This window comes from Dryobates pubescens, chromosome 30 (assembly GCF_014839835.1).
Source record: "Dryobates pubescens isolate bDryPub1 chromosome 30, bDryPub1.pri, whole genome shotgun sequence".
NCBI lineage: Eukaryota > Metazoa > Chordata > Aves > Piciformes > Picidae > Dryobates > Dryobates pubescens.
Window position 1 is genome coordinate 13,223,227 of NC_071641.1, and position 26,025 is coordinate 13,249,251.

General features: G+C 53.8%; 1 protein-coding gene across 4 annotated transcripts in view; it reads right to left on the bottom strand.

Moving 5' to 3' along the window:
- Positions 1-26,025, bottom strand: part of MICU1 (mitochondrial calcium uptake 1) — a 195,507-nt gene that overhangs the window by 164,085 nt on the left and 5,397 nt on the right. For 3 of the 4 annotated variants that reach the window (XM_054174644.1, XM_054174646.1, XM_054174648.1), the window contains exon 1: positions 6,985-7,151. The exons of the other annotated variant lie outside the window; for it this stretch is intronic. In XM_054174644.1, coding sequence (XP_054030619.1) covers positions 6,985-7,151 — 167 coding nt within the window. Of the gene's footprint in view, positions 1-6,984; positions 7,152-26,025 lie in introns of those variants that run through there. 4 annotated transcript variants of the gene reach the window in all.

Sequence of the window (26,025 nt, forward strand, 5' to 3'; positions counted from 1 at the left end):
CAAGCAGCAAGAGATTTTTCAACTGCTCCTTGATTCAGCCCATTCATTTTTAATGCCTGAACCGTAAGGACAAATAATCAGAAGGAACCAAAAAGAGGGAGAAGTGCTCACCTTAAAACCTCCCTGAGAGGCTGCAGGACAGCATTCCTCACTGCAGTCCCTACTCAAACGGCAATGAAGAGCCTCAGCAGGTCCAGAGAGGGGATTCTGCCCCTTTACTCTGCTCTTGTGAGACCCCCATCTCAAATACTGCACCCAGTTCTGGTGTCATAAGGAGCAAATAGATCTGTCAGAGTCCAGAGAAGAGCCACAAGGATGATCCAAGGGCTGGATGGAGCACCTCTGCAAAGGGGATAGGCTGGGGGAACTAAGACTCTTCAGCCTGGAGAGGACCTTATACCTATCTCTCAATACCTCAAGGGAGCCTACAGGAAGGCTATAAAGGGACTTCTCATAAGGATGTCTAAGTGATAGGACAAGAGGGAATGGTTTTGAGCCGTGGGACAGTAGGATTATAGTGGATCTTGGGAAGAAGTTCATCAGGTGGGGTTAAGGTCCCTGGAGGAGTCTCAGAAAAGCCTGGATGAGGCACTTGGTGCCATGGTCTAGTTAATTAAATAGGGTTGAGTGATCAGTTGGACTTGAGGATCTTGGAGGTCTCTTCCAACCTGGCTGATTCTGTGTAATTCTGTGCAGTATGAGGGTGGTGGGACTCTGGAATGAGTTGCCTGTGGAGGTTGTTAATGTCCCTCCCTGGGGGTGTTCAAGGTGAAGCTGGACAAGGCTTTGAGCAACCAAGGCTAGTTGAGAGGCCTCCCTGTCCATGGCAGGGAGGTTGCAGTGGATGAGCTCTAAGGTCCCTTCCAACCTAAGCCATTCTGTGATTCTATGATTACAGACCACCCCAGGTTAAGCAGAAACAAGGCAGCCACACACTCCTCCTCCAAGGGACAGCAACTCTGTGATGCCAAGAGAGCCACACTTAGGACCTGCTGGAGCCCACAGACTCCACATGACAACCAAGGCCCTGCTGCTTCCCTAAGTGAAGGTAAACAGCCATCACAGATCATCCCTACCACAGACTAACTGCACCACCAGAACTGGTTGTGCCAAGGATCTCCCTAACCTGTTTCCCATTTAAATACCAGTGCAACATTTAAGGCATCAGAAGCACTTACTACTAAGTGTAAATGCCCAGAGGCACACTGATACTTCCCTCAGTAGCCTGCACAATCACATTTTCAGTGACACTTTGCTTACTCCATCCCTGTAGCCTGGCTCTTAGAACTAATTCATTCCATCCAGTGTTACTTACTGTAGTAACTCAGGGTGTAACTGCCTGAGTAACCCAGGGTGTCACTACCAATCGCTTGCGCTCACCTACGCTTCAACTCTAGAGCAGGGTGCTGAGCAGAACCAGGGAGGGGATTCTGTCCCTCCACTCTGCTCTCAGGAGACCCCAGCTGGAGCACTGTGTCCAGCTCTGGTGTCCCCTGCATAAGAGGGCCCTGGAACTGCTGGAGTGGGTCCAGAGGAGACTACAAAGATGATCAGAGAGATGGAGAACCTCCCCTGTGGGGACAGGCTGAGAGTGCTGGGGCTGTTCAGCATGGAAAAGGGAAGGCTCCAGGGAAACCTCATAGCAGCCTTTCAATGCCTGAAGGGGGCTACAAGAAAGCCAGACAGGGACTTTCTACAAGGGCTTGCAGTGACAGGATGAGAGGGAACAGATTGAAGCTTGAGGAGGGCAGATTCAGAGTGGAGATTAGGAAGAAATTCGTTACAGCAAGGGTGGTGAGACACAGGAACAGGGTGCCCAGGGAGAACATGAGCCAGCAGTGTGCCCAGGTGGCCAAGAAGGCCAATGGCATCCTTGCCTGCACTAGGAATAGTGTGGCCTGCAAGAGCAGGGAAGTCATTGTGCCCCTGGACTCTGCATTGGTTAGGCCACACCTTGAGTCCTGTGTCCAGTTCTGGGCCCCTCAGTTTAGGAAGGAGGTTGAGAGCCTTGAAGTTGTCCAGAGAAGGGCAAAAAAGCTGGGGAGAGGCTTCAAGCACAAGCCCTACAAGGAGAGGCTGAAGGAGCTGGGGTTGCTTAGCCTGGAGAAGAGGAGGCTCAGGGGAGACCTCATTGCTGTCTACAACTACCTGAAGGGAGGTTGTAGCCAGGAGGGGGTTGGTCTCTCCTCCCAGGCAAGCAGCACCAGAACAAGAGGACACAGTCTCAAGCTGTGCCAGGGGAGGTTTAGGCTGGAGGTGAGGAGAAAGTTCTTCCCAGAGAGAGCTGTTAGCTGTTGGAATGTGCTGCCCAGGGAGGTGGTGGAGTCACCATCCCTGGAAGTGTTCAAGAGGGGATTGGATGTGGCACTTGGTGCCATGGTTTAGTCATGAGGGCTGTGGTGACAGCTTGGACTCGATGGTCCTTGAGGTCTCTTCCAACCTTGGCGATACTGTGAGACTGTGATAACATGGATGCCCAGGTGGTGTTTGAAGACAGGTTGGATGAGGCCCTGAGAAACCTGGGCTGGTGCCCATGGCAAGGGACAATCTTTCAGATCCCTTCCAGCCCAGAGCATTCTGTGATTCTATGAACCTCATCACCCAATTTCCACGCGGTGAAAGCTGAAGGAGAGGACGGCTGAGCAACTGCACATTTATTTAAGCACAGCATTAAAATGCCTAAGGCACTCTGTTTAGAACTCCCCAGTGTCAGCACGAAGCATTTTTCTACACCAAGCATAAGTTTTGTTCCTCCTCCTGTACACCAAATAATTACATTAATATCTCAAGCCTGGCTGTGCTTCTCCCTTCCAGTTATCAGCATCAAGGATTTATGTCACGGCTCACACAGAAAAGGAATACTTCCAATTCTCTTTAGTGCTTCACCTATTTGTAAATGACAAAGAGAACACAGCAAGGAAAGAAAAACAACAGGAACAGGAAGTCACTCTCTCCAGATTGCTGAGGACTGGGGAAACCACAGGCCAAACTAGTCCAAAGAGGCTGCCCCTCCCCTTCACCAGATTTTTATCAGCATTCTCAGCTGAGCAAGGTCAAGGCTGGCCACAGCACCCAGGGACTCCAAGGAACAGCCAAGGACTCTAGGAGCCAAAAATCCCTCCTTGATATCACTCCTGACCTAGCATTCCACATACCATTAGCAGCTCTCTGCTGGAGGAAACACCTTCCTCCTACTAACACCCAAGGACAGACAACGTGGCTCATTTTAGGAGCAGGGCTGACCCTGCTGCAGGAGGGAGACAGCAGCTCTGGGGGGTTGGTACAGCTTTGCATAACCATAGAACTGTCAGGGTTGGAAGGGACCTCAAGGCTCAGCCAGCTCCAACCCCCTGCCATGGCCAAGGACACCTCACGCTACAGCAGGCTGCTCACAGCCACATCCAGCCTGGCATGAGTGAGGCTTCCACCACCTCCCTGGGCAACCTGTGCCAGTGTCTCAAAACCCTCATGGGGAAGAGCTTCTTCCTCACATCCAACCTGAACCCACCCATTTCTAGATTTTTCCCCAGTCCCCCTAGTCCAATCACTCCCTGACACCCTCAAAAGTCTCTCCCCAGATTTCCTGTAGCCCCCTCAGATACTGGAAGGCCTCAAGAAGGTCCTCTGGGAGCCTTCTCCTCTCCAGACTGAACAGCCCCAACTCCCTCAGTCTGTCTCCATAGCAGAGCAGCTCCAGCCCTCTGCTCATCCTCATGGCCCTTCTCTGGACACCTTCCAGCACCTCCAGATCCTTCCTGTACTAGGGGCTCCAGAACTGGAGCAGTGCTCCAGGTGGGGTCTCAGCAGAGCAGAGGGGGAGAATCCCCTCCCTGGCCCTGCTGGCTGTGCTTCCCTCGGTGCAGCCCAGTGTCTCTGTGTAGGGAGAAGGGTGAGGGCCAAAGTGACAAAAATAAATGCAAGCAGAGTACAGAGACAACAGACTCTGATTATTCCAGCAAGCAACCCCTCTTTGTATGGATGTTATGGCAGTGAGGCTGCGTCTGATGGGATCACAAACTTGTCTCAAGATTCTTCCTGGTCAGTGACAGCATTGCTACAGTTCCCTGCTGAACTGAGTCCAGGTTTCCTCTTCTTGCAGTTTCTCAGCCTTAAACAAACTACACCAGTGGTGTGCCCCAGGGATCAGTGCTGGGCCCCAGCCTCTTCAATATCTTTATTGATGATCTGGATGAGGGCATTGAGTTCATCAGCAGTAAATTTCCAGATGACACCAAGCTGGGGGCAGGAGTTGATCTGTTAGAGAGTAGGAGAGCTCTGCAGAGGGATCTGGACAGGCTGGGCAGATGGGCAGAGGCCAAGGGCAGGAGATTGAACACATCCAAGTGCCAGGGGCTGCACATTGGCCACAGCAACCCCAGGCAGAGCTACAGGCTGGGGTCAGAGTGGCTGAGAGCTGCCAGGCAGAGAGGGACCTGGGGGTGCTGGTTGATGGTAGGCTGAACATGAGCCTGCAGTGTGCCCAGGCAGCCAAGAGGGCCAATGGCATCCTGGCCTGCATCAGGAACAGTGTGGCCAGCAGGAGCAGGGAGGTCATTGTGCCCTGTGCTCAGCACTGGTTAGGCCACACCTTGAGTCCTGTGTCCAGTTCTGGGCTCCTCAGAGTGGGGGCCCAGGTGTCCAGAAAAGGGCAACAAAGCTGGGGAGGGGTCTGGAGCACAGCCCTGTGAGGAGAGGCTGAGGGAGCTGGGGTTGCTTAGCCTGGAGAAGAGGAGGCTCAGGGGAGACCTTCTTGCTCTCTACAGCTACCTGAAGGGAGGTTGTAGCCAGGTGGGGGTTGGTCTCTTCTCCCAGGCAAGCAGCACCAGAACAAGAGGACACAGTCTCAAGCTGTGCCAGGGGAGGTTCAGGCTGGAAGAAATTCTTCCCAGCAAGAGAGATTGGCCATTGGGATGTGCTGCCCAGGGAGGTGGTGGAGTCCCCATCACTGGAAGTGTTTAAGACAAGCCTGGATGGGGCACTTGGTGCCATGGGTTAGTTGATTAGGTGGTGTTGGATGATAGGTTGGACTCAATGATCTTGAAGGTCTCTTCCAACCTGGTCTATTCTATCCTATGCTAAATACACATCATTCCAGGGACTTTCCAGACACTCTAAGGTACATGACAATGTATTCATTCATGGGTTCATGACACTCTTTTCTCACAGATACACAGCAATACTTTATGGGTCAATCTCTTCTTGGCCCATCAAAAGGTTCACAGATTCATCACAGTTTTCCCACAGCCCAGGCTCTGCTTGGCTCTCTGGGCTGCAAGTGCTCACTGCTGGCTCATGCTGAGCTTCTCCTCCCCCAGCACCCCCAAGTCCTTCTCTTCAGGGCTGCTCTGAAGCCAGCTGCTGCCCAGCCTGTCAGACATGATGTCCTGCAGCCCTTGCAATCACGCTTCCAGTATTTGAAGTGCCAAAAGCCATGCTCCCTTCCCTGCCTGAAGAGGTCTTATCCTGGCCCTCCCTGCAGAGGTCCTGTGGATGCAGCAGCACTACACAGTTCAGGCTATTAGCAGAATGCAGCAGAAGATGACACTGTGCTGGATCATGGAGCTGTTCTTCAGCCTGAGCAGCTCCTAGCAGAGCTCATGGTCTGACAGGAACCACCAGAACAATTATCATCATCTGCCTCCTGCTGCCTTACAACTACAGCCCTCTAGCACAGCACAGGTGAGCAGAGAGGCAGCAATAAATCACCTAACTGTTGGGATGAAAAAAAATCCCCCCATGTTTGGGGCTGGAAGGGTCCTCTGGGGATCATCTAGTCCCTCCTCCCTGCAAAAGCAGGGTCACCCACAGCAGGTTGCTTAGGACTGTGTCCAGGTGGATTCTGGATCTCTGCAGAGAGGGAAACAGGTTTTCAGCAAAGCCTTCATTTTCAGACTCTAATTTCAGCCATGAGCTTGAGTGACACTGCTGGTGCCACACTGCTCCCACAATTTAAGGCAAGAGAAGGGAATCTTCCATTTATTTCCAACATGGCATAGGCCATGGGTTCAGTGGGGGTGACCTCAGGCAAGCACAGACATTCCCTTTCTCCTCACAGTTATGGGAGTGACCTTCCAGCCTCACAGCCCATGAGTAAGCATGCTCAAACTGTGGTCCTTAAAAACCTCCTAAGGCCTGCATGCAGCTATCTCACCACCGAAAGATGGACCATCCCCTTCTCTTCTGCCAGCAGAGCACAAAGCAAACCAGAGCAGCATTTCCTGGCCAAGTGTCCTGTCACTGGCAACTCTCTCAGAAGCTGAAAGCGTCATGTTCTCACCCAAAACAATTGACTTCTCTCTGCACAGCACCACATACCCACACAGCATCACCATGCAGGGAGCAGGCAGGCAGCAAATCTCACCAAGAGTGAACAACCCATGTGAGGACAGCAACAGAAGAAAACTCTTCTGCACTGAGCTTTGTTGCATCTGATGACTCACAGCAGCAAAGCAGCTCCACAGGGAGCCACCAACACCTGTCCCCTCCATCCAGCAACAGCAGGACAAACACTAACAGAAACCCAGCATGGTCAGGGCTGGAAGGGACCTTCTGGAGATCATCCAGTCCAACCCCCCTACTAAAGCAGGGGCACCCACAGCAGCTTGCCCAGGATCACAATGGCCAGGTGACTGTGGAATCTCTCCAGAGAAGGAGACTCCACAGCCCCTCTGGGCAGCCTGCTCCAGGGATCCAGCACCCACACAGTGAAGATGTTCCCCCTCCTGTTCACACAGAACCTTTTGGGCTACAGTTTGTGTCCACTGTCCTTTGTCCTGCCACCATGCCTCACCGACAAGGGTCTGACCCCATCCTCCAGAGCCCTCCACCTTTTACCTCTTGCTGAGCATTGAGAAGAGTCCCTCCCAGGCTGCTCTCCTGCAGGCTACACAGCCTGTGGTACCCACAGGTACTTAGCACAGGGCAGAAGCAGCCCGAGGTCTCAGGCACAAAATACCACCACCCCCACACCCCCATATACATTACCTGTGCCACAGGAATCTGGCACTGGCTGTCGCTGCAGTGGTCCCCAGGAAAGCTGCTGCCACCGCCAGCCGGCGCCTGGCCCCGGGGAGCCGCTGTGCCGTGCCGTGGGAGCGCCGAGCAACGGCCAACAGCCCTGCGGCCACCGGCTGCAGCCGAAGGCGAAGCATCCTGGGGGCAAGAACTGCACGTCAGCAGAGTGACACAGCCACAGACACAGCCCCCCCAGACACAGCCCCCCCAGACACAGCCCCCCCCAGACACAGCCCCCCCCCAGACACAGCCCCCCCAGACACAGCCCCCCCAGACACAGCCCCCCCCAGACACAGCCCCCCCAGACACAGCCCCCCCAGACACAGCCCCCCCCAGACACAGCCCCCCCCAGACACAGCCCCCCCCAGACACAGCAACGGCCAACAGCCCTGCAGCCACCGGCTGCAGCCGAAGGCGAAGCATCCTGGGGGGAAGAGCTGCACATCAGCAAAGTGACACAGCCACAGCCCCAGCCCCCCCAGACACAGCCCCCCCAGACACAGCCCCCCCAAAGACACAGCAATGGCCAACAGCCCTGCGGCCACCGGCTGCAGCCGAAGGCGAAGCATCCTGGGGGGCAAGAACTGCACGTCAGCAAAGTGACACAGCCACAGACACAGCCCCCCCAGACACAGCCCCCCCAGACACAGCCCCCCCAGACATAGCCCCCCCCCAGACACAGCCCCCCCAGACACAGCCCCCCCCAGACACAGCCCCCCCCCAGACACAGCCCCCCCAGACACAGCCCCCCCCAGACACAGCAACGGCCAACAGCCCTGCGGCCACCGGCTGCAGCCGAAGGCGAAGCATCCTGGGGGGCGAGAACTGCACGTCAGCAAAGTGACACAGCCACAGACACAGCCCCCCCAGACACAGCCCCCCCCAGACACAGCCCCCCCCAGACACAGCCCCCCCCAGACACAGCCCCCCCCAGACACAGCAACGGCCAACAGCCCTGCGGCCACTGGCTGCAGCCGAAGGCGAAGCATCCTGGGGGCAAGAACTGCACGTCAGCAAAGTGACACAGCCACAGACACAGCCCCCCCAGACACAGCGCCCCCAGACACAGCCCCCCCAGACACAGCCCCCCCCCAGACACAGCCCCCCCAGACACAGCCCCCCCAGACACAGCCCCCCCCCCAGACACAGCAACGGCCAACAGCCCTGCGGCCACCGGCTGCAGCCGAAGGCGAAGCATCCTGGGGGGAAGAACTGCACGTCAGCAAAGTGACACAGCCACAGACACAGCCCCCCCAGACACAGCCCCCCCAGACACAGCCCCCCCAGACACAGCCCCCCCCAGACACAGCCCCCCCCAGACACAGCCCCCCCCCAGACACAGCCCCCCCCCAGACACAGCCCCCCCCCAGACACAGCAACGGCCAACAGCCCTGCGGCCACCGGCTGCAGCCGAAGGCGAAGCATCCTGGGGGGAAGAACTGCACGTCAGCAAAGTGACACAACCCCCACAGACAGAGCCCCCAGGATGTTAGGAGTTGGAAGGGACCTCTGGAGATCATCCAGTCCAACCCCTGCCAGAGCAGGACCATAGAATCCAGCACAGGTCACACAGGAACACATCCAGATGGGGCTGGAAAGGCTCCAGGGAAGGAGACTCCACAACCTCCCTGGGCAGCCTGCTCCAGGGCTCTGTGACCCTCACAGTGCAGAAGTTCCTCCTCATGTTGAGGTGGAACCTCCTGTGCTGGAGTTGATATCCATTGCCCCTTGCCCTGTCCCAGGGTGCAGGTGAGCAGAGCCTGTCCCCTCCCTCTGACCCCCAGCCCTCAGCTAGTTATAAACATTTATTAAATCCCCTCTCAGTCTTCTCTTGTCTGGACCAAAAAGCCCCAGGGCTCTCAGTCTCTCTTTGCAAAGGACTTGAGCATCTGCCCTATGAAGAGAGACTGAGAGCCCTGGGGCTGTTTAGCCTGGAGAGGAGAAGGCTGAGAGGGATCTGATCAATGTCTATCAGTATCTGAGGGGTGGGTGTCAAGGGGAGGGGGCCAAGCTCTTTTGGGTGGTGCACAGTGATAAGCCAAGGAACAAGGGATACAAACTGGAACACAGAAGGTTTCAGCTCAACATGAGGACAAACTTCTTTGCAGTGAGGGTGCCAGAGCCCTGGAGCAGGCTGCCCAGGGGGGTTGTGGAGTCTCCTTCCCTGGAGGCTTTCAAACCCCCCCTGGATGCATCCCTGTGCAGACTCCCCTGGGTGATCCTGCTCTGGCAGGGGGCTTGGACTCAATCTATGGAGGTTCCTTCCAACCTCTAACATTCTGTGGTTCTGTGATCTCCCAGTTATGGACCTTCCTGTTGGCCTTCAACCAGAGCTTTGCTCAGGGTTTATTTTGTCCCTGAAACAGGGAAATACAGAAAATAACTGTCATGGATATTTATCAGCTTCTCCAATAGGCATAACCTAACAAACAGTGAACTACAAGTGTTACCTGTTGGCATGCACCTGGCTGACACCTCACTGCCACATCCCAGCTGCTCTTAAACCATTTCTCAAGTTGCTCCTCAGCCTTTGCCCCAGCACACCTCATAAACAAGAACTATTTGTGCTCTCCTGCTCCCATGCCAAGGCAGAGAAGATGCAGATGGATGGAATGAATCACAGAATGATAGGGGGGGTGGAAAGAGCCCCTGGAGCTCATCTCCTCCAGCCTCCCTGCCAGAGCAGCTTCACCTACAGCAGGGTGCACAAGACACCATCCAGGCAGGTTTTGAGTAACTCCAGAGGTGGAGACTCTACCACTTCTCTGGGCAGCCTGCTCTAGTGCTCCACCACCCTGCAAGAACAGCCAGCATGGGTTTAGGAAGGGCAGGTCCTGCCTCTCCAACCTGATCTCCTTCTATGATCTGGTGGATGTGGGGAGGGCTGTGGATGTGGTCTGCCTGGACTTCAGCAAGGCCTTTGACACCATCCCCCACAGCAAACTCCTGGCCAAGCTGTCAGCCCCTGGCTTGGACAGCAGCTCTCTGAGCTGGGTTAGGAACTGGCTGGAGGCTGAGCCCAGAGAGTGGTGGTGAATGGTGCCACAGCCAGCTGGCAGCCAGGCACCAGTGGTGTGCCCCAGGGATCAGTGCTGGGCCCTGTGCTCTTTAACATCTTCATTGATGATATGGATGAGGGGGTTGAGTCAGTCATCAGCAAGTTTGCAGATGACACCAAGCTGGGAGCAGATGTTGGTCAGTTAGAGGGCTGAAGGGCTCTGCAGAGGGACCTCGACCAACTGCACAGATGGGCAGAGGCCAACAGGATGGCATTCAACAAGTCCAAGTGCCAGGGGCTGCACTTTGGCCACAGCAACCCCAGGCAGAGCTACAGGCTGGGGTCAGAGTGGCTGAGAGCTGCCAGGCAGAGAGGGACCTGGGGGTACTGATTGACAGCTGCCTAAACATGAGCCAGCAGTGTGCCCAGGGGGCCAAGAAGGCCAAGGGCATCCTGGCCTGCAGCAGGAACAGTGTGGCCAGCAGGAGCAGGGAGGTCATTGTGCCCCTGTACACTGCACTGGTTAGGATGCACCTTCAGTCCTGTGTCCAGTTCTGGGTCCCTCAGTTTAAGAAGGACATTGAGACACTTGAAGGTGTCCAGAGAAGGGCAAGGAGGCTGGGGAGAGGCCTTCAGCACAGCCTTGTGAGGAGAGGCTGAGGGAGCTGGGGTTGTTTAGCCTGGAGAAGAGAAGGATCAGGGGAGACCTCATTGCTCTCTCCAACTCCCTGAAGGGAGGTTGTAGCCAGGTGGGGGTTGGTCTCTTCTCCCAGGCAATCAGCACCAGAACAAGAGGACACAGTCTCAAGCTGTGCCAGGGGAAGTTTAGGCTCAAGGTGAGGAGAAAGTTCTTCCCAGAGAGAGTTGTTAGCCATTGGAATGTGCTGCCCAGGGAGGTGGTGGAGTCACCATCCCTGGAGGTGTTCAAGAGGGGACTGGATGTGGCACTTGGTGCCATGGTCTAGTCATGAGGTCTATGGTGACAGCTTGGACTCAATGATCTTTGAGGTCTCTTCCAACCTTGGTGATACTGTGAAGAAGCTCTTCCTCACGTTCAGATGGACCTTCCTGTGTTCAGTTTTGTGCCCATTACCTGTTGTGCTGTCAAAGAGGTAATCCTTGATCTCAGAGGCAACTGCACCAAATGAAAGCCATTTGGCCAGAGGGAAAGAGGCAGCTGGATTCCAAGAGGCAAATTAGAACAAACAAGAAGCCAACCTACTGAAGAAAGCCCAGCCCAGACCTTTCAGACTTCCCCAAGAAATCCCTACTGTTCCTAGATCACTTTTTTAGCCAGCCTGGAGCAAAACATTTATATTAAACTTTAAATAAAAGGCAAGTTTCAAAGTGTCAGAAACTCCTCAAATCCATACCCCAGTACACACTCAGAGGACAGAGACAGAGGGGAGAGCAGAGCTGCCCGTGTACACGTCACGCGAAGGGAGAAACCTGAACTGCAGAGCTGTCCTCTCACCACACACCAGCCACAGAGGACAAAGCTGGGGCTGCCAGCTCTCAGGACTGAAGGGGAAGGGAAAATGTTGCTTTTGCTGCACCTTTCAGTGAAAGGTTTTCTAACTGATGCAAGCCCAGTTTTCCAGTTGTGAGGTCAGCCTGGTTGGGAATGGAACGGTGGAAGGATCACAGAGTCATTAAGGTTGGAAAACACCTTTAAGATTGACTCCAACCATAACCCAACTGCTATGACCACTGAACTATATCCTAGAGGGCCATGCCCACACATTTCTTGAACACCTCCAGGGACTGTGACTCTACCACCTCCCTGGGCAGCCTGTTCCAATGCCTGGCCACTCCTGCAGTAAGGAAATCGTTCCCACTATCCAACCTAAACCTCCCCGGCACAAAACAAATGCATTTCCCTCTAATCCTATCCCTGGCTACTTGGGAGAAGAAACCAACCCCAGCCTCACTCCAGGCTGTAGTAGAGCAGTAATATCTCCCCTTGGCCTTCTCTTCTCCAGGCTGAACAACCCCAGCTCCCTCCCCTGCTCCTCCTACAACACCCTCCAAATCCCATGCAAAAACACTGAAGTGGAGACCAGGGAAGCAGTGGCACGACTTTCCCTCTAATTCCCCAGTCTTGCTGTTCTACCCCAATGTTCCCAGCCAGTGCACAACTAGAGAAGACAAAAAGTGCAGGGACATCTCTGGGTTCCTATTTGCTTTTGCACCACCAGATGCCAGCCTGCTGCTGCCTGCAGCATTCACTCCCAACGATGGGAACCTTGGGACTGTTTTGCGCAAAGACATCTCCTGCGTGGGCTGTGTTTACCTCATTTCAGCTGCAAAGGGTAGAAGAGATCACTGCCTTTTCCCACCCCTTAGAGCACCATGCAGCTCAGGATTTCCTCATGTGAATGGGTGGAGTGAGCTTTGGGAGGGGAAAGAGAGGAAGAGGGAGGGAACATGAAAATATTCGGCAGGTGGCTTTGAGCGCCCAGAGCTCAACATCTTTCAGGGCAAGAGGTGGTGGAGATGCATCTGAAGACATCACAGCAGAATCAAGAACTATGGGAGGAGGGGAAGGAAAGCACAAACAATGAAAAACCCCTCAGCAAATCCCTTAGGGCTTACTTTTTTTAGTCAGATATAAGGCTTTTGACATCGGGACAAGGGAGGTGGGATGGAGGTGGCAGGGCAGGGCAATGCCACCGGTCTGTCCCTCACCACAACTCCACTGCTCTCAAGCAGTGCATTTGAGTATCACCCAGTTCATACACAACCCCCCCAAGCTTGCAGCCAGCATTACCATTTTATTGATTCCTTTGGAAATCAGGAGCAGCAGACCTGGAGTTTCAGTGGAAGAGAGCCCACCAGCAGCGTTTGTCCTCCAGCCCTCTCCGCCTCTGAACGGTGGCAGATTTTGTGATGAGAAAAACCCAGCTCTTGTTCCACATTTCACATTACTTCCATCCCACAGGAAGCTGATGTTCCCATTTCACCTCCAGGGATGGATTTCTGTTCCACATGCAGAGAACAATCTGCAAGTGTTATTTTCACCCCCCCTCAGGTAGCTGATGTTGCCTTTCCTCGGGTCCCCCCGTCCTCATTACAGCTTATGTGCCTAAGACGTCAGGGATCAGGGCAGTGTTGCCAGGATCATTTCATCAGTCAAAATGAAAATCAAGCCCCACAGTGCTCACTGATAAGCTTGAGAGGATTTTTACAACACTGCAGATTGTTGGCTTTAGTGCTGCAGAATGTTTGCTCTGTCTGAGCCCCAGGAAACACTAAATTAGCTGCTGTGTCCACGTAATCCCCATGTTGGATGGGGACAGGACATCCTCTCAGGCAATGCTCACTTAGTGGCAATTACCTGAGAGTGCTGAAGGCCAGGTAGTTCCCATAATAACCCTAAAATAAAGAGTATCCTTACCTCAGAACAAAAATAAACCACTCAGGAAGGTGAATTTCTCATGCTTTCCAGCTGCAGTTTTACAGTCTCTCATGACTTGGGTGTGCTCTGTTAAAGCTGCAGGCATTTGCAGCAAGATCACTCCAGAAAGCTGGGGCTCATGTTTTACAAGGTTAAAAACAAGCATCTGGCCCTAAGCTCCAAACTAACCTCATGAGTCATAGGATCAATAAGGTTGGAAGAGACCTCAAAGATCATCAAGTCCAGCCTGTCACCCAAGACCTCATGACCACTAGACCACAGCACCAAGTGCCACGTCCAATCTCCTGAACACCTCCAGGGATGGGGACTCCACCACCTCCCTGGGCAGCACCACACCTTGAGTCCTGTGTCCAGTTCTGGGCCCCTCAGTTTAAGCAGGACATTGAGACTCTTGAAGGTGTCCAGAGAAGGGCAACAAGGCTGGGGAGGGGTCTGGAGCACAGCCCTGTGAGGAGAGGCTGAGGGAGCTGGGGTTGCTTAGCCTGCAGAAGAGGAGGCTCAGGGGAGACCTTCTTGCTGTGTACAACTCCCTGCAGGGAGGCTGTAGCCAGGTGGGGGTTGGTCTCTTCTCCCAGGCACCCAGCACCAGAACAAGAGGACACAGTCTCAAGCTGTGCCAGGGAAGGTTTAGGCTGGAGGTGAGGAGAAAGTCCTTCCCAGAGACAGTTGTTAGCCCTTGGAAAGTGTTCAACAAGGCCAAGGGCAAGGTCCTACACCTCGGTTGGGGCAATCCCAAACACAAATCCAGGCTGGGTGAGGAGTGGCTGGAGAGCAGTCTGGAGGAGAAGAACTTGGGGCTGTCAGTTGGTGACAAACTCCCCAGGAGCCAGCAATGGTCACTGGCAGCCCAGCAGGCAGCTGTGTGCTGGGCTGCATCCAGAGCAGGGAGAGCAGCAGCAGGGGAGGGGACTCTGCCCTTCTGCTCCACCCTAGTGAGACCCCACCTGGAGAACACCAGTTCTGGTGTCCACAGGCATAAAAGGGACATGGAATTGCTGGAGCAGGTACAGAGGCCACAAAGGTCAGGGGGCTGGAGAACCTCCACTGTGGGAACAAGCTGAGGGAGTCAGGGCTGCTCAGTCTGGAGAAGGGAAGACTCTGGGGAGAGTTCATAGCAGCCTGCAAGACAGCTGGAAAGGGACTTTTTACAAGGGCTTGTTATGACAGGATGAAGGGAAATGGACTGAAGCTTGAGGAGGGCAGATTCAGACTTGAGATTAAAAAGAAATCCTTTACAGTGATGGTGGTGAGACACTGGAACAAGTTGCCCAGGGAGGTTGTGGATGCCCCCTCCCTGGAGGTGTTCAAGGCCAGGCTGGATGAGGCCTTGAGCAACCTGGGCTAGTGGGAGGTGTCCCTGCCCATGGCAGGGGGGTTGGAACTAAATGATCTTTAAGGTCCCTTCCAACTTCACCCATTCAGTGAATCTATGACTGAAAAGCTGCAGCAGGATAAGGAATATAAACCCACCAAGCACTGATGTGATTAAAGCTTACACTAGGAGACAACCTCAATTCCTGCATGACTCAACCACAGAATCACAGAATTGTCAGGCTTGGAAGGGTCCTCAAGGCTCAGCCAGCTCCAACCCCCTGCCATGGGCAGGGACACCTCACACCACAGCAGGTTGCTCACAGCCACCTCCAGCCTGGCTGCAAACACCTCCAGCCAGGAGGCTGCCACCACCTCCCTGGGCAACCTGTGCCAGGCTCTCACCACCCTCATGGGCAACAACTTCCTGACATCCAATCTCAATCTACTCACTTCTAGTTTTGCTCCATCCCCCCCAGTCCTATCACTCCCTGACACCCTCAAAAGTCCCTCCTCAGCTCTCTTGGAGCCCCCTTCAGATACTGGAAGGCCACAATTAGGTCTCCTTGGAGCCTTCTCTTCTCCAGACTGAACTCCCTCAGTCTGTCCTCATAGAAGAGGGGCTCCAGCCCTCTGCTCATCCTTGTGGCCCTCAATGCAACAAAGGATTATGATTTTTTAATAGGCCACAAGAAAGTGTTTGGCTTCTTTCTCTGAGCTACTTACCTCCAAAGCAGTGACAGTAAGGCACAAGCCCTGAAGTTACCTTGGTGCTCCAGCAGTGATGCTACAAGGACCTGCAGGCTTTATTCTTGTTTCTATGAGATAACTAAGTCTTATCTTCAGTTCCTGCTCTACAGTTCCTTTCAGAGGATGAATTAATATCCTTGGACAAAGGAAATAGCTGTTGGTTGGGTTCCCCTCCCCCCCCATCTGCTTTTATTTATGCCCCAAGACAGAGTAATTATTGTTTTTAAAGCAGGAGAGCCAACCAACAGAGTGGAAGACTCAAACCCTAGAGCTGGCTTCTGTTGACTGTCTGCTCCACCAAAAAATGTGAGCTCCTCACACCCAAAGATTCAACAAACCAAAAGAACCCCTCCAACACTAAAGTTGTTCCATCTCTCCCCCTAAGCTGCCACCAAAAGAGCTCTCCCAGCCCATCCTGGTACCTGGCTCTCTCAGAAGGCTCCAGCACCATGGGTTTTGTGCCCCACCTCCATGGTTGAAGCTGTGCTTCTACCCCAGCTGCTGTACCAGCTCTCATGGCCATCAGGCAGGCTCTCAGGGCCTTGCTCTGTGGGTCCCTGCAGCTGGCAGGGTGGAAGATCATGAAGCCTCATGGATTTGTAATTGAGTATTAAACATGCTAGTGCCTTGGTCACCCAGGAAACCACAGACCCATTAGCCAAGCACCTCTTCCAAAAGGGGATCTGATGGGCAGCATTCCAGTTGAGGATGCCCAGGGTGCTCTAAAAGAAGGAAAGCAAAATTCCTTCACCAGCTCTACACACTCTGCCTTGCTGGGGATATTTTACTGCCCCAGACAACTAGCCAGCTTCACAGAGAAGTTCAGACAGGCTCTGCACTTCTCAGGAGACTTTCAAAAGTCCTGGGCAGCCTGTGCTTGGCTGACCCTGCTGTAGCAGGGACACAGGACACAGAATTAAGCAGGTTGGAAAAGACCTTCGAGATCATCCAGTCCAACCTCTCACCCAACACCATCTGATCAACTAACCCATGGCACCAAGCACCCCATCCAGGCTCTTCCTAAACACCTCCAGGGATGGGGACTCCACCACCTCCCTGGGCAGCACATCCCAATGGCCAATCTCTCTTGCTGGGAAGAACTTCTTCCTAACCTCCAGCCCAAACCTCCCCTGGCACAGCTTGAGACTGTGTCCTCTTGTTCTGGTGCTGGCTGCCTGGGAGAAGAGACCAACCCCCACCTGGCTACAACCTCTCTTCAGGAAGTTGGAGACAGCAATGAGGTCTCCCCTGAGCCTCCTCTTCTGCAGGCTAAGCAATCCCAGCTCCCTCAGCCTCTCCTCCCAGGGCTGTGCTCCAGACCCCTCCCCAGCTTTGTTGCCCTTCTCTGGACACCTTCCAGCAGCTCAACCTCTTTCCTGACCTGAGGGGCCCAGAACTGGACACAGGACTCAAGGTGTGGCCTAACCAGTGCAGAGTCCAGGGGCAGAATGACCTCCCTGCTCCTGCTGGCCACACTGTTCCTGATGCAGGCCAGGATGCCATTGGCCCTCCTGGCTGCCTGGGCACACTGCAGGCTCCTGTTCAGCCTCCTGTCAACTGCTGCCCCCAGGTCCCCCTCTGCCTGGCTGCTCTCAGCCACTCTGTCCTCAGCCTGCAGCACTGCCTGGGGCTGCTGTGGCCAATGTGCAGATGTTGAACTAGGTGATCTCCAGAGGTCCTCTCCAATCCCAGCCACGCTGGGGTTCTCCTCCTTGCCATTTCCAGAGCATCAGCAGCCCAGCTCTGGATTTCAATAGGTGCCCATGAGAATCACCAGACCCCAGCTCCCTCACATCCTTTGTCAGATACCAAGAGAACAAAAGGGCTTGCTCTTCATTTTCCAGAACCCTACCTGGCTGATGGTTTCAAGACTGAAAGCCCTAAGCAGCCCAGCCCAGGGAAAAGAAACTTGTTTGCACCTGGGTACCCCACAGCACTGAACTTTGCTTTGTAGTCCCTCTGGGCCTTCCAGAACAGCCTGGAGTTTGAGGATGGAGCACACTTCTTTGATGCTGAAGCCAGCCTTGGTGGCACAAGCATGTGAGTGGGGAGAGGAGTAAGTGAATATGCTGATGGGGTTTAATTTTTAATCAGAGAATGCTTCACAGGAAGCTTTCAGTTGAATAATTTCAGCAGGCCATGGCAAGCTTGCAGAGGAAGAGAGAATGCCAGCTGCAGACTGCAATGTTGGTAGGCAGGGAGATCTCCTCAGAAATACAATCCTCTGCATTTACAAGTCATTTGCTTCAGCATAAGGACTTCTGCAGGGCCTGGCTGAGACAGAGTCACTGAGAACTGGAGAGCTTTCTGGAGCTGCTCTGTTTGTCTAAAAGCAAAGTCTGATGTTGCCAGAGTGCACCAAGGCATCCTGAGCCAGCAGCTCCTGTAGCAGAACTCCTCACCCACTTCCACCTCTAACCCTGACTGGCAGGCAGACCTCAGCCCTGCTCAGCAAAGCCAGCAGGTGATGAAGCAGAGAACCAGCAGCACAACACAGCTCTCAGCTCCCAGCTCTCTTTGTCTTCTCAGAAGGATTATTGGGAAGTGGGGAAGAAAGCATTGCCATGGGGAGGGAAGTACAAGAAGGAGAAGTCAAGACAGAAGGGAAGGGGCAAAGCTACTGGGAGAGAAGTTTCACCACCAATGCTAACACAGAGCTGCTTAGCCTGATACAGAAACCAGGGGGAACAAAACCTCCCAGCATCAAACCTGCCTTCCCCAAAAGGCTTAACTTTGACCTCTCCCTGCAGTTCTCCACACCTTCCATTTACAAACCAGTGCCACCAAGAGGGATTTGTACAAGAGTCATTCATTTAAGGGGTGGATTCCAGCTGCTGAGGCTCATGGATCCCCTCCTTCCCCCATTCCTGAGAGAGACTGAACCTTGCTCCTTCTCCTTCCTGCAACTCCAGTCTCCCACCTTGCCCAGTGCAATTTTCAGGCAAAGGGCAACTCACATCACTGCAGGTCTCAGCTTGCTGCAGTGCATAGATCAGTTTGGAGAATGAAAATGCTATCCAGCAGCAAAGCTCATTTCTTCTCAAGCAATCAAGAGTGGGGCAATATTTGGCCACATTAATTTCACCAGAGAGGGGAACCACATTTGTTTCAGAGTGCTGCTCACAGTGATGGAGAGTCCAAGAAGCATCAATCCATCACATGCTGACAGGTCTCTAGCAGGAACCTGCTGAAAGCCATAGCCTGCCTGTTTCTTCTTAAGTGCAATGCACAGGATGGTTTGGGTTGGAAAGGACCTTACAGATCATCCAGCCCCAATCTCCCTGCCACAGGCAGGTTTAATTTTTGTTTCTAAGAGATAAGTAAGTCTTATCTTAAGTTCCTGCTCCACAGTTCCTCTCAGAAGATGAATTCATATCCCTGGACAAAGGAAATAGTTGGTTGCCTCCATAGGCAGGGAGGTGTCCCACCAGCCCAGGCTGCTCAAGGCTTCATCCAGCCTGGCCTTGAACACCTCCAGGGAAGAGGCACCCACACCCTCCCTGGGCAACCTGTTCCAGTGCCTCACCAGCCGCACTGGAAAGAGTTTCTTCCCAATCTCCAGTCTGAATCTGCCCTCTTCCAGCTCACAGTCATTTTCCTATCACTACAAGCCCTCATATGAAGCCCCTTCCTAGCTCTCCTGCAGGCCCCCTTCAGGTACTCGAATGCTGCTCCCCCCGGAGCCTTCTCTCTCTCAGCCTGTCCCCACAGGCAAGGTGCACCAGCCCCCTGACCATCTCCATGGCCCTCCTCTGGACCCACTCCAACAGCTCCATGTCCTTCTTATGCTGGGGGCACCAGAACTGGCCTCAGTGCTCTACTTCAGGAGTCACAAGAGCGGAGTAGAGCAGGAGAAAGACCTCCCTCATGCTGCTGGTCACACTGCAGCCCAGGTTACAGTAGGGGTTTCACACCTCCTAAAATCCTCAGCCTTGAAAACACACACTGCCAGCTCTGCAGCTACAGCCAGCTATGCCTCTTCCACCCCTTGGGATGATCATCAGTGTCATAGAATCATACAATTGTTAGGGTTGGAAGGCACCTCAAGGCTCAGCCAGCTCCAACCCCCTGCCATGGCCAGGGACACCTCACACCACAGCAGGTTGCTCACAGCCACCTCCAGCCTGGCTGCAAACACCTCCAGGCAGGAGGCTGCCACCACCTCCCTGGGCAACGCAAACACCTCCAGGCAGGAGGCTGCCACCACCTCCCTGGGCAACCTGTGCCAGGCTCTCATCACCCTCCTGGGGAACAACTTCTTCCTCACATCCAATCTCAATCTCCCCATTTCTATTTCATTTCCATCCCCCCCAGTCCTATCACTCCCTGACACCCCCAAAAGTCTTCTGCAGACTGAACAGCCCCCACTCCCTCACTCTGTCCTCGCAGCAGAGCTGCTCCAGCCCCCAGCCAGCCAGGATTGTACCATCCCTCCTGCTCTGAAGGCAGCTGCAGCTAAAGCCACACAACTGCACCTCATGTGCAAGGCTGCACCCAGCACACGTGTTGGTGCTCTGCAATCGCCTCCCCATTGACCTGGCTCATTCAGTGTAAGGATCTGCAGGGGGAGAGCCATTAAGGCTGCATTATTGACGCCATCCTCACCTCACCAGCTGCTTCCCTCTGCCAAATCGAGCATTTAGCATCGGCAGACACTAAGTGGAAATCAAACAGCAAAGCCATGGCTGGCTAGCAGGAATCCAACTCGTTAAATAAGTGTAAGGTAGCCCTCAGCTTCAGGCACACAGCCTTACTGTTAGCTGTATCGGAGGCAAGGCAAATGCAGGTCTCTCTCATCACAGCACATCACTTGCTCTAATCCCTCCTGGTTTTGAGCTCCACATGCTCACACCTGGGCTATGAAACTGCTTGAAAACAGTCTGCTAGGAACTGCAGATCATCCTGAAACAGCAAGTACTCCACAGAAGAAATCACAGAATGTGAGGGGTGATGAAAAAAATCTTATCTACTTGGTTATTCTGTTAATGAGAATTTTCTGTTCATCAGGGGTTGGAAGGGACCTCCAGAGATCATCCAGTCCAGCCCCCTGCCAAGCAGGGTCACCTAGCAAAGGCCACATGTGAACACCTTCAGGTGGGTCTTCAAAGTCTCCAGAGAAGGAGACCCCACAACCTGGGCAGCCTGCTCCAGGGCTCTGGCACCCTCACAGTAAAGAAGCTTCTCCTCATGTTGAGGTGGAGCCTTTGTGCTCCAGCTTGCACCCAGTATTCCTTGTCCTGTCACCAGGCACCACTGAAAAAAACCTGGCACCTCCAGCTTGACACCCACCCCAAGCAGAGCCTGGGCTGCAGCAAGAGAAGTGTGGCCAGCAGAGCAAGGGAGGGGATTCTGCCCCTCTGCTCCACTCTGCTGAGACCACAGCTGGAGCACTGCCTCCAGTTCTGGAGCCCCTATTACAAGAGGGATCTGGAGGTGCTGGAAGGTGTCCAGAGAAGGGCCAGGAGGATGAGCAGAGGGCTGGAGCTGCTCTGCTATGGAGACAGACTGAGAGAGTTGGGGCTGTGGCCTTCCAGTATCTGAAGGGGGCTCCAAGAAGGCTGGGGAGGGACTGCTCAGGATCTCAGGTAGTGATAGGACTAGGGGGAATGGAATGAAGCTGGAGGTGGGGAGATTCAGGCTGGAGGTGAGGAGGAAGTTCTTCCCCATGAGAGTGGTGAAGCCCTGGGATGGGTTGTCCAGGGAGGTGGTTGAGGCCCCAGCCCTGGAGGTGTTTAAGCCCAGGCTGGATGAGGCTCTGGCCAGGCTGATCTAGTGTGGGGTGTCCCTGCCCATGGCAGGGGGGCTGGATCTAGGTGATCCTTGTGGTCCCTTCCAACCCTGACTGATACTGTGATATCTATAGCCATTGGGAAAGATCCCCTCCCAGCCCTCTCCTTTCAAGGCTAAACAGCCCCAGGTGTCTCAGTCTTTCTTCAAACCACAGAATCAATAAGGTTGGGAAAGACCTGAAAGATCATCAAGTCCAGCCTGTCACCCAACACCTCATCACTACTAAATCCTGCAGCCATCCTCCTGGCTCTCTGTTGGACTCACTCCAGCAGGTCTCTGTCTCTCTTGAACTGGGGAGCCCAAAACTGGACACAGTATTCCAGGTGTGGTCTCAGCAGGGCAGAGCAGGAGGAGAACCTCCCTAAGAGCTGCTGGACAGACCTTGCTTAACATACCCCAGGACCACCTCATAGATTGCTGCAGCAGCTCTGCCCTAGACTCAAGCAAATTGGCCAGAGAAGAGTGACAGACCTCAAACACTGCTGCAGAGCTTGGACTAAAACTTGAAAATTAAAACCCTAATGAAGACTGAAGGTAACTTAACTGAGCCTCAGTGCTAAGCAGCAAAGACAAAGCACACAAGAGCTCTGATTAGGTTTCAGGAAGCATTATTAGCAATTGCAACTGGATTATTTGTGAAGTTGTAGAGCAGGAGCAGCTTGGCCTTCCCTTGAAAGGGAAAGAGAAGTCTTTACTCACTGGTTGAGAGTAGGCTGAACATGAGCCAGCAGTGTGCCCAGGCAGCCAAGAGGGCCAATGGCATCCTGGCCTGCATCAGGAACAGTGTGGCCAGCAGGAGCAGGGAGGTCATTCTGCCCCTGTACACTGCACTGGTTAGGCCACACCTTGAGTCCTGTGTCCAGTTCTGGGCCCCTCAGGTTAGGAAAGAGGTTGAGCTGCTGGAAGGTGTCCAGAGAAGGGCAACAAAGCTGGGGAGGGGTCTGGAGCACAGCCCTGTGAGGAGAGGCTGAGGGAGCTGGGGTTGCTTAGCCTGCAGAAGAGGAGGCTCAGGGGAGACCTTCTTGCTGTCTCCAACTCCCTGCAGGGAGGTTGTAGCCAGGTGGGGGTTGGTCTCTTCTCCCAGGCACCCAGCACCAGAACAAGAGGGCACAGTCTCAAGCTGTGCCAGGGGAGGTTCAGGCTGGATGTTAGGAAGAAGTTCTTCCCAGCAAGAGAGATTGGCCCTTGGGATGTGCTGCCCAGGGAGGTGGTGGAGTCTCCATCCCTGGAGGTGTTTAGGAAGAGCCTGGATGGGTGCTTGGTGCCATGGGTTAGTTGATCAGATGGTGTTGGGTGATAGGTTGGACTCAATGATCTCAGAGGTCTCTTCCAGCCTGGTTCATTCTATTCTATCTTTGCCCATGGGCCTTTGAACACTTGGTGTGCTTAGGATGAAGACCTTGCTGACAACTACACAGGCAGAAGAAACATCTCCTGGCAAGCTGAAGCCTAACCTGCAGTAGCTGAGTAGCAGGAGGGCTTCCGAGTGGATGCAGCCACCACAGACTGCAGCTGTTGAGAAACAAATGAGAGTATCCCAACAGAACCAACAGGCTGCACCCTGTGCACCAGCACTGCAAACAGCACCTTCAGCCAGCATGAACGACTGGCTTCAGACAGCCCCAGCACTGCAGGGGACTGCAATCTCCTTAGCAGCAACGGCCTTCAAGCTGTGACTGTAATTTCCCCTCCCCCATCCTGTCACCTACCCCAGCCACGGGCATGTGCTCCTCCAGAAGATGTTTCTCCTGCCCAAAGGATCACATCTTGATGGCACTTACCCAAGAGATTGTAAATGAAAACCTTACTGACACAAAGAAGTTGCAAGGTCTGTGTCTCATCCCCCAGGGGCAGGTCCCTGGGGAACTGAAGAGAAGAGCTCCCCCCAGAAAAGGAAGAGCAAGGCTGAGCTGCTGCAGCTGCTTTTCCAGCCACACATGATTGGATTAGCTTGAACTGCAGAGAGAAAGGAAGAGCGTGGCCAAGCCTGGTCAGTGCTTTGTGCTCGTAGGACACGACCTGAGGAGCTCACTCCCAGCGTGGAAATGCTGGCAGCAAACACCTGCCCCCATCCAAGGGGGCCAGGCAGACAGCAAGCATCTGCTCACCTGCTGAGCAAACAACCCAGCAAGCAGAGGAGCAGATGAGCCCCAGTGCCTGACCACTGCCATCCACCAGCATCCTCCTTCCTTGCAGCCAGGAAACCAAAAAGCAAAGGACCCATCGAGCAGAGTGGAGTTCCACTTTGCAGGCCATCAACACCTCAGGGGGTTACAGCAGAGGAACAGCAGGCTTCAGAGGGCAGGATGAAAGCCCTTCTGACAAGAACACAAGAGGAGATGTTAAAGCAAAAGGCCTCCTCATCTCAGTGCTGGAACAGGGGGCCCAACAGACAGCACACAGAGCTTCCAGAGGAGCAACAATGCTCCTGCACTCTTCAACACTGACTGGCACAAGGCAGCCTCTTCTGTCTCTCTAGGCAAAAGTGTCAGAGATGGAAAGTTGGCATGAAACCAAAGCAAACACAGATGTGGTGGTGGTGGTAGGCAGCACAACTAGTCTCTGCTCTAAGGACAGGCTGAGGGAGCTGGGGCTGTGCAGCCTAGAGTAGAGAAGACTCCAGGGAGACCTTAGAGCTGCTTTCCAATACCTCAAGGGAACCTGCAGGAGGGCTGGAGAGGGACTCTTCAGAAGGGTGTCCAGAGACAGGACAAGAGGGAGTGGTTGCAAGCTGAGGGAGAGTAGGTTTAGACTGGATCTTCAGGAAAGGTTCTGCAGTATGAGGGTGGTGAGGCACTGAAACAGGTTGCCCAGAGTGGTTGTGGATGCCTCCTCCCTGGAAGCCAGACTGCAAGAGGCTTTGGACAACCAAGACTAGTTGCTAGGCATCCCTGTTATGGCAAGGGAATTGGAGCAGATGATCTCTGAGGTCCCTTCCAACCACAGCCACTCTGTGGTCCTGTACAGACACTGGGTCTGGCTGTGACAGGGTCTAAGAGCAGCTTTGCACCACTGCAGATTAGGAGGCCTCACATTCATTCACAGGTCTCATGTTTCAAGTGCTGGTCAGCTGCAGTGCTGCTTGGCTCCAACCATGACCTTCTTTCTTGTTGACTGTGTGAGGGTCTGGGGTTTCACTTCTAAGAGCTATAAACTCTAACAGCAAGAGAAAAAAACTCCTAGAGATGCTGAAAATTGAGGGGAGAAACCACTCCAGACATCTAAAACCAATCTGCAAACCATTCCTTGAAGGCACTGATTTGCCTCGTGGTGGGTAAAGGAAGGGTGAAAAGCTGGCAGAGGCTGCAGGTACAGCAAGCAAACCCTGTCATGAGTCAAAGGCTGTTCATGCAAAGCATTTAAGGCTGGTCTAAACCAGCAGAAGCAGCTGGAGTGCCTTCAGCTGCACATTCCCACCTTGTGCCAGCCCCAGCAGAAAACTCCCAGTCACAGGACCGGCACTTTGGTTTGTTCCACCTTCTCCTCCCCCACATCCACTGTAATGCCACCCCAGACAAGAGGGCCAGAGAGCCACAGAATGCTTTAGGTTGGAAGGGACCTTTCACAGGTCAGCCAGTCCAATCCCCCTGCAGTCAGCAGGGACACCTGCAGCTAGAGCAGGCTGCTCAGAGCCCTAAACAGCCTGACCTGGAATGGTTCCAGGGATGAAGCCTCTACCACCTCTCTGGGCAGCCTGGGCTAGGGTTTCACCACCCTCAGTGTCAAACATTCTTCCTTCTCCCCAGTCTAAACTTCCCCTTTTTTAGTGTAAAGCCATCACCCCTTGTCCTGTCACAACAGGCCTTGCTGCAGGATCTCCTCACAAAGTGGCTCTGCCAGCTCCAAGCCCTGGGGAGACTGCAATGAAAAGCTGCTCAGGAAGGAGATTAAATTCCAAATGCATGGAAGGAAACTTTGGGGCAGGCTTCTTTGGGGGAAAGCAAACACACACTGCACTCACAAACAAGGGAGCAGACAAAGACAACCCAGAATTTACCAGCCAAGGACTTTCCAGCTAATGCTAGAGGAGCTGCAGTAAAACAAAGGATGATCTGAGCAGTCAAGCTGGCTGTTTTTTCTGGTTTATTGGATCTGAAACCTTTCACTGAGGGGCAAGCCTGCCCAAGGCTTCTGGATGGGAGGTGCTTAGGCAGACAGAGTGCATTTCAACCCAGATTTCAGTGGGAGTCCTTGCATTTCTTACTGGAAGCATCAAATGTATCACCCAAAGGAGGCATAAGCATCACTAAGAGGCAGCCATGTAACCTGCAACACACCTCTTTTAAAGCCATTCTGTTTAAAAGGAAGAAGTAATAATATTCTCCCCAGGGCAAGCAATGCTGGCTACAGCACTCAAAGACCTTGGGAGAGGCAGAGGGAGCTGGGCTTGTTCAGCCTGGAGAAGAGAAGGGGAAACCTAATAACAGCCTGCCAGTACCTGAAGGGGGCTGCAGGAAGGCTTCAGGGGGACTGCTTCCAAAGGCCTGCAGTGCAATGGCTTGAAATGAGAGCAGAGCAGGTTTAGATTGGATGTTAAGAACAAGTTCTGCACCATGAGGGTAGTGGAACACTGCAACAAGTTGCACAGGGAGCTGGTTGAGGCCTCATCCCTGGGGATCTTCAAGGTCAGGCTCAACAAGGCTGTGAGCAACCTGATCTAGTGGAGGATGTCCCTGCTGACTGCAGGGGGGTTGGACTGGATGAGCTTTGGAGGTTCCTACCAACCCACACAAACAATTCTATG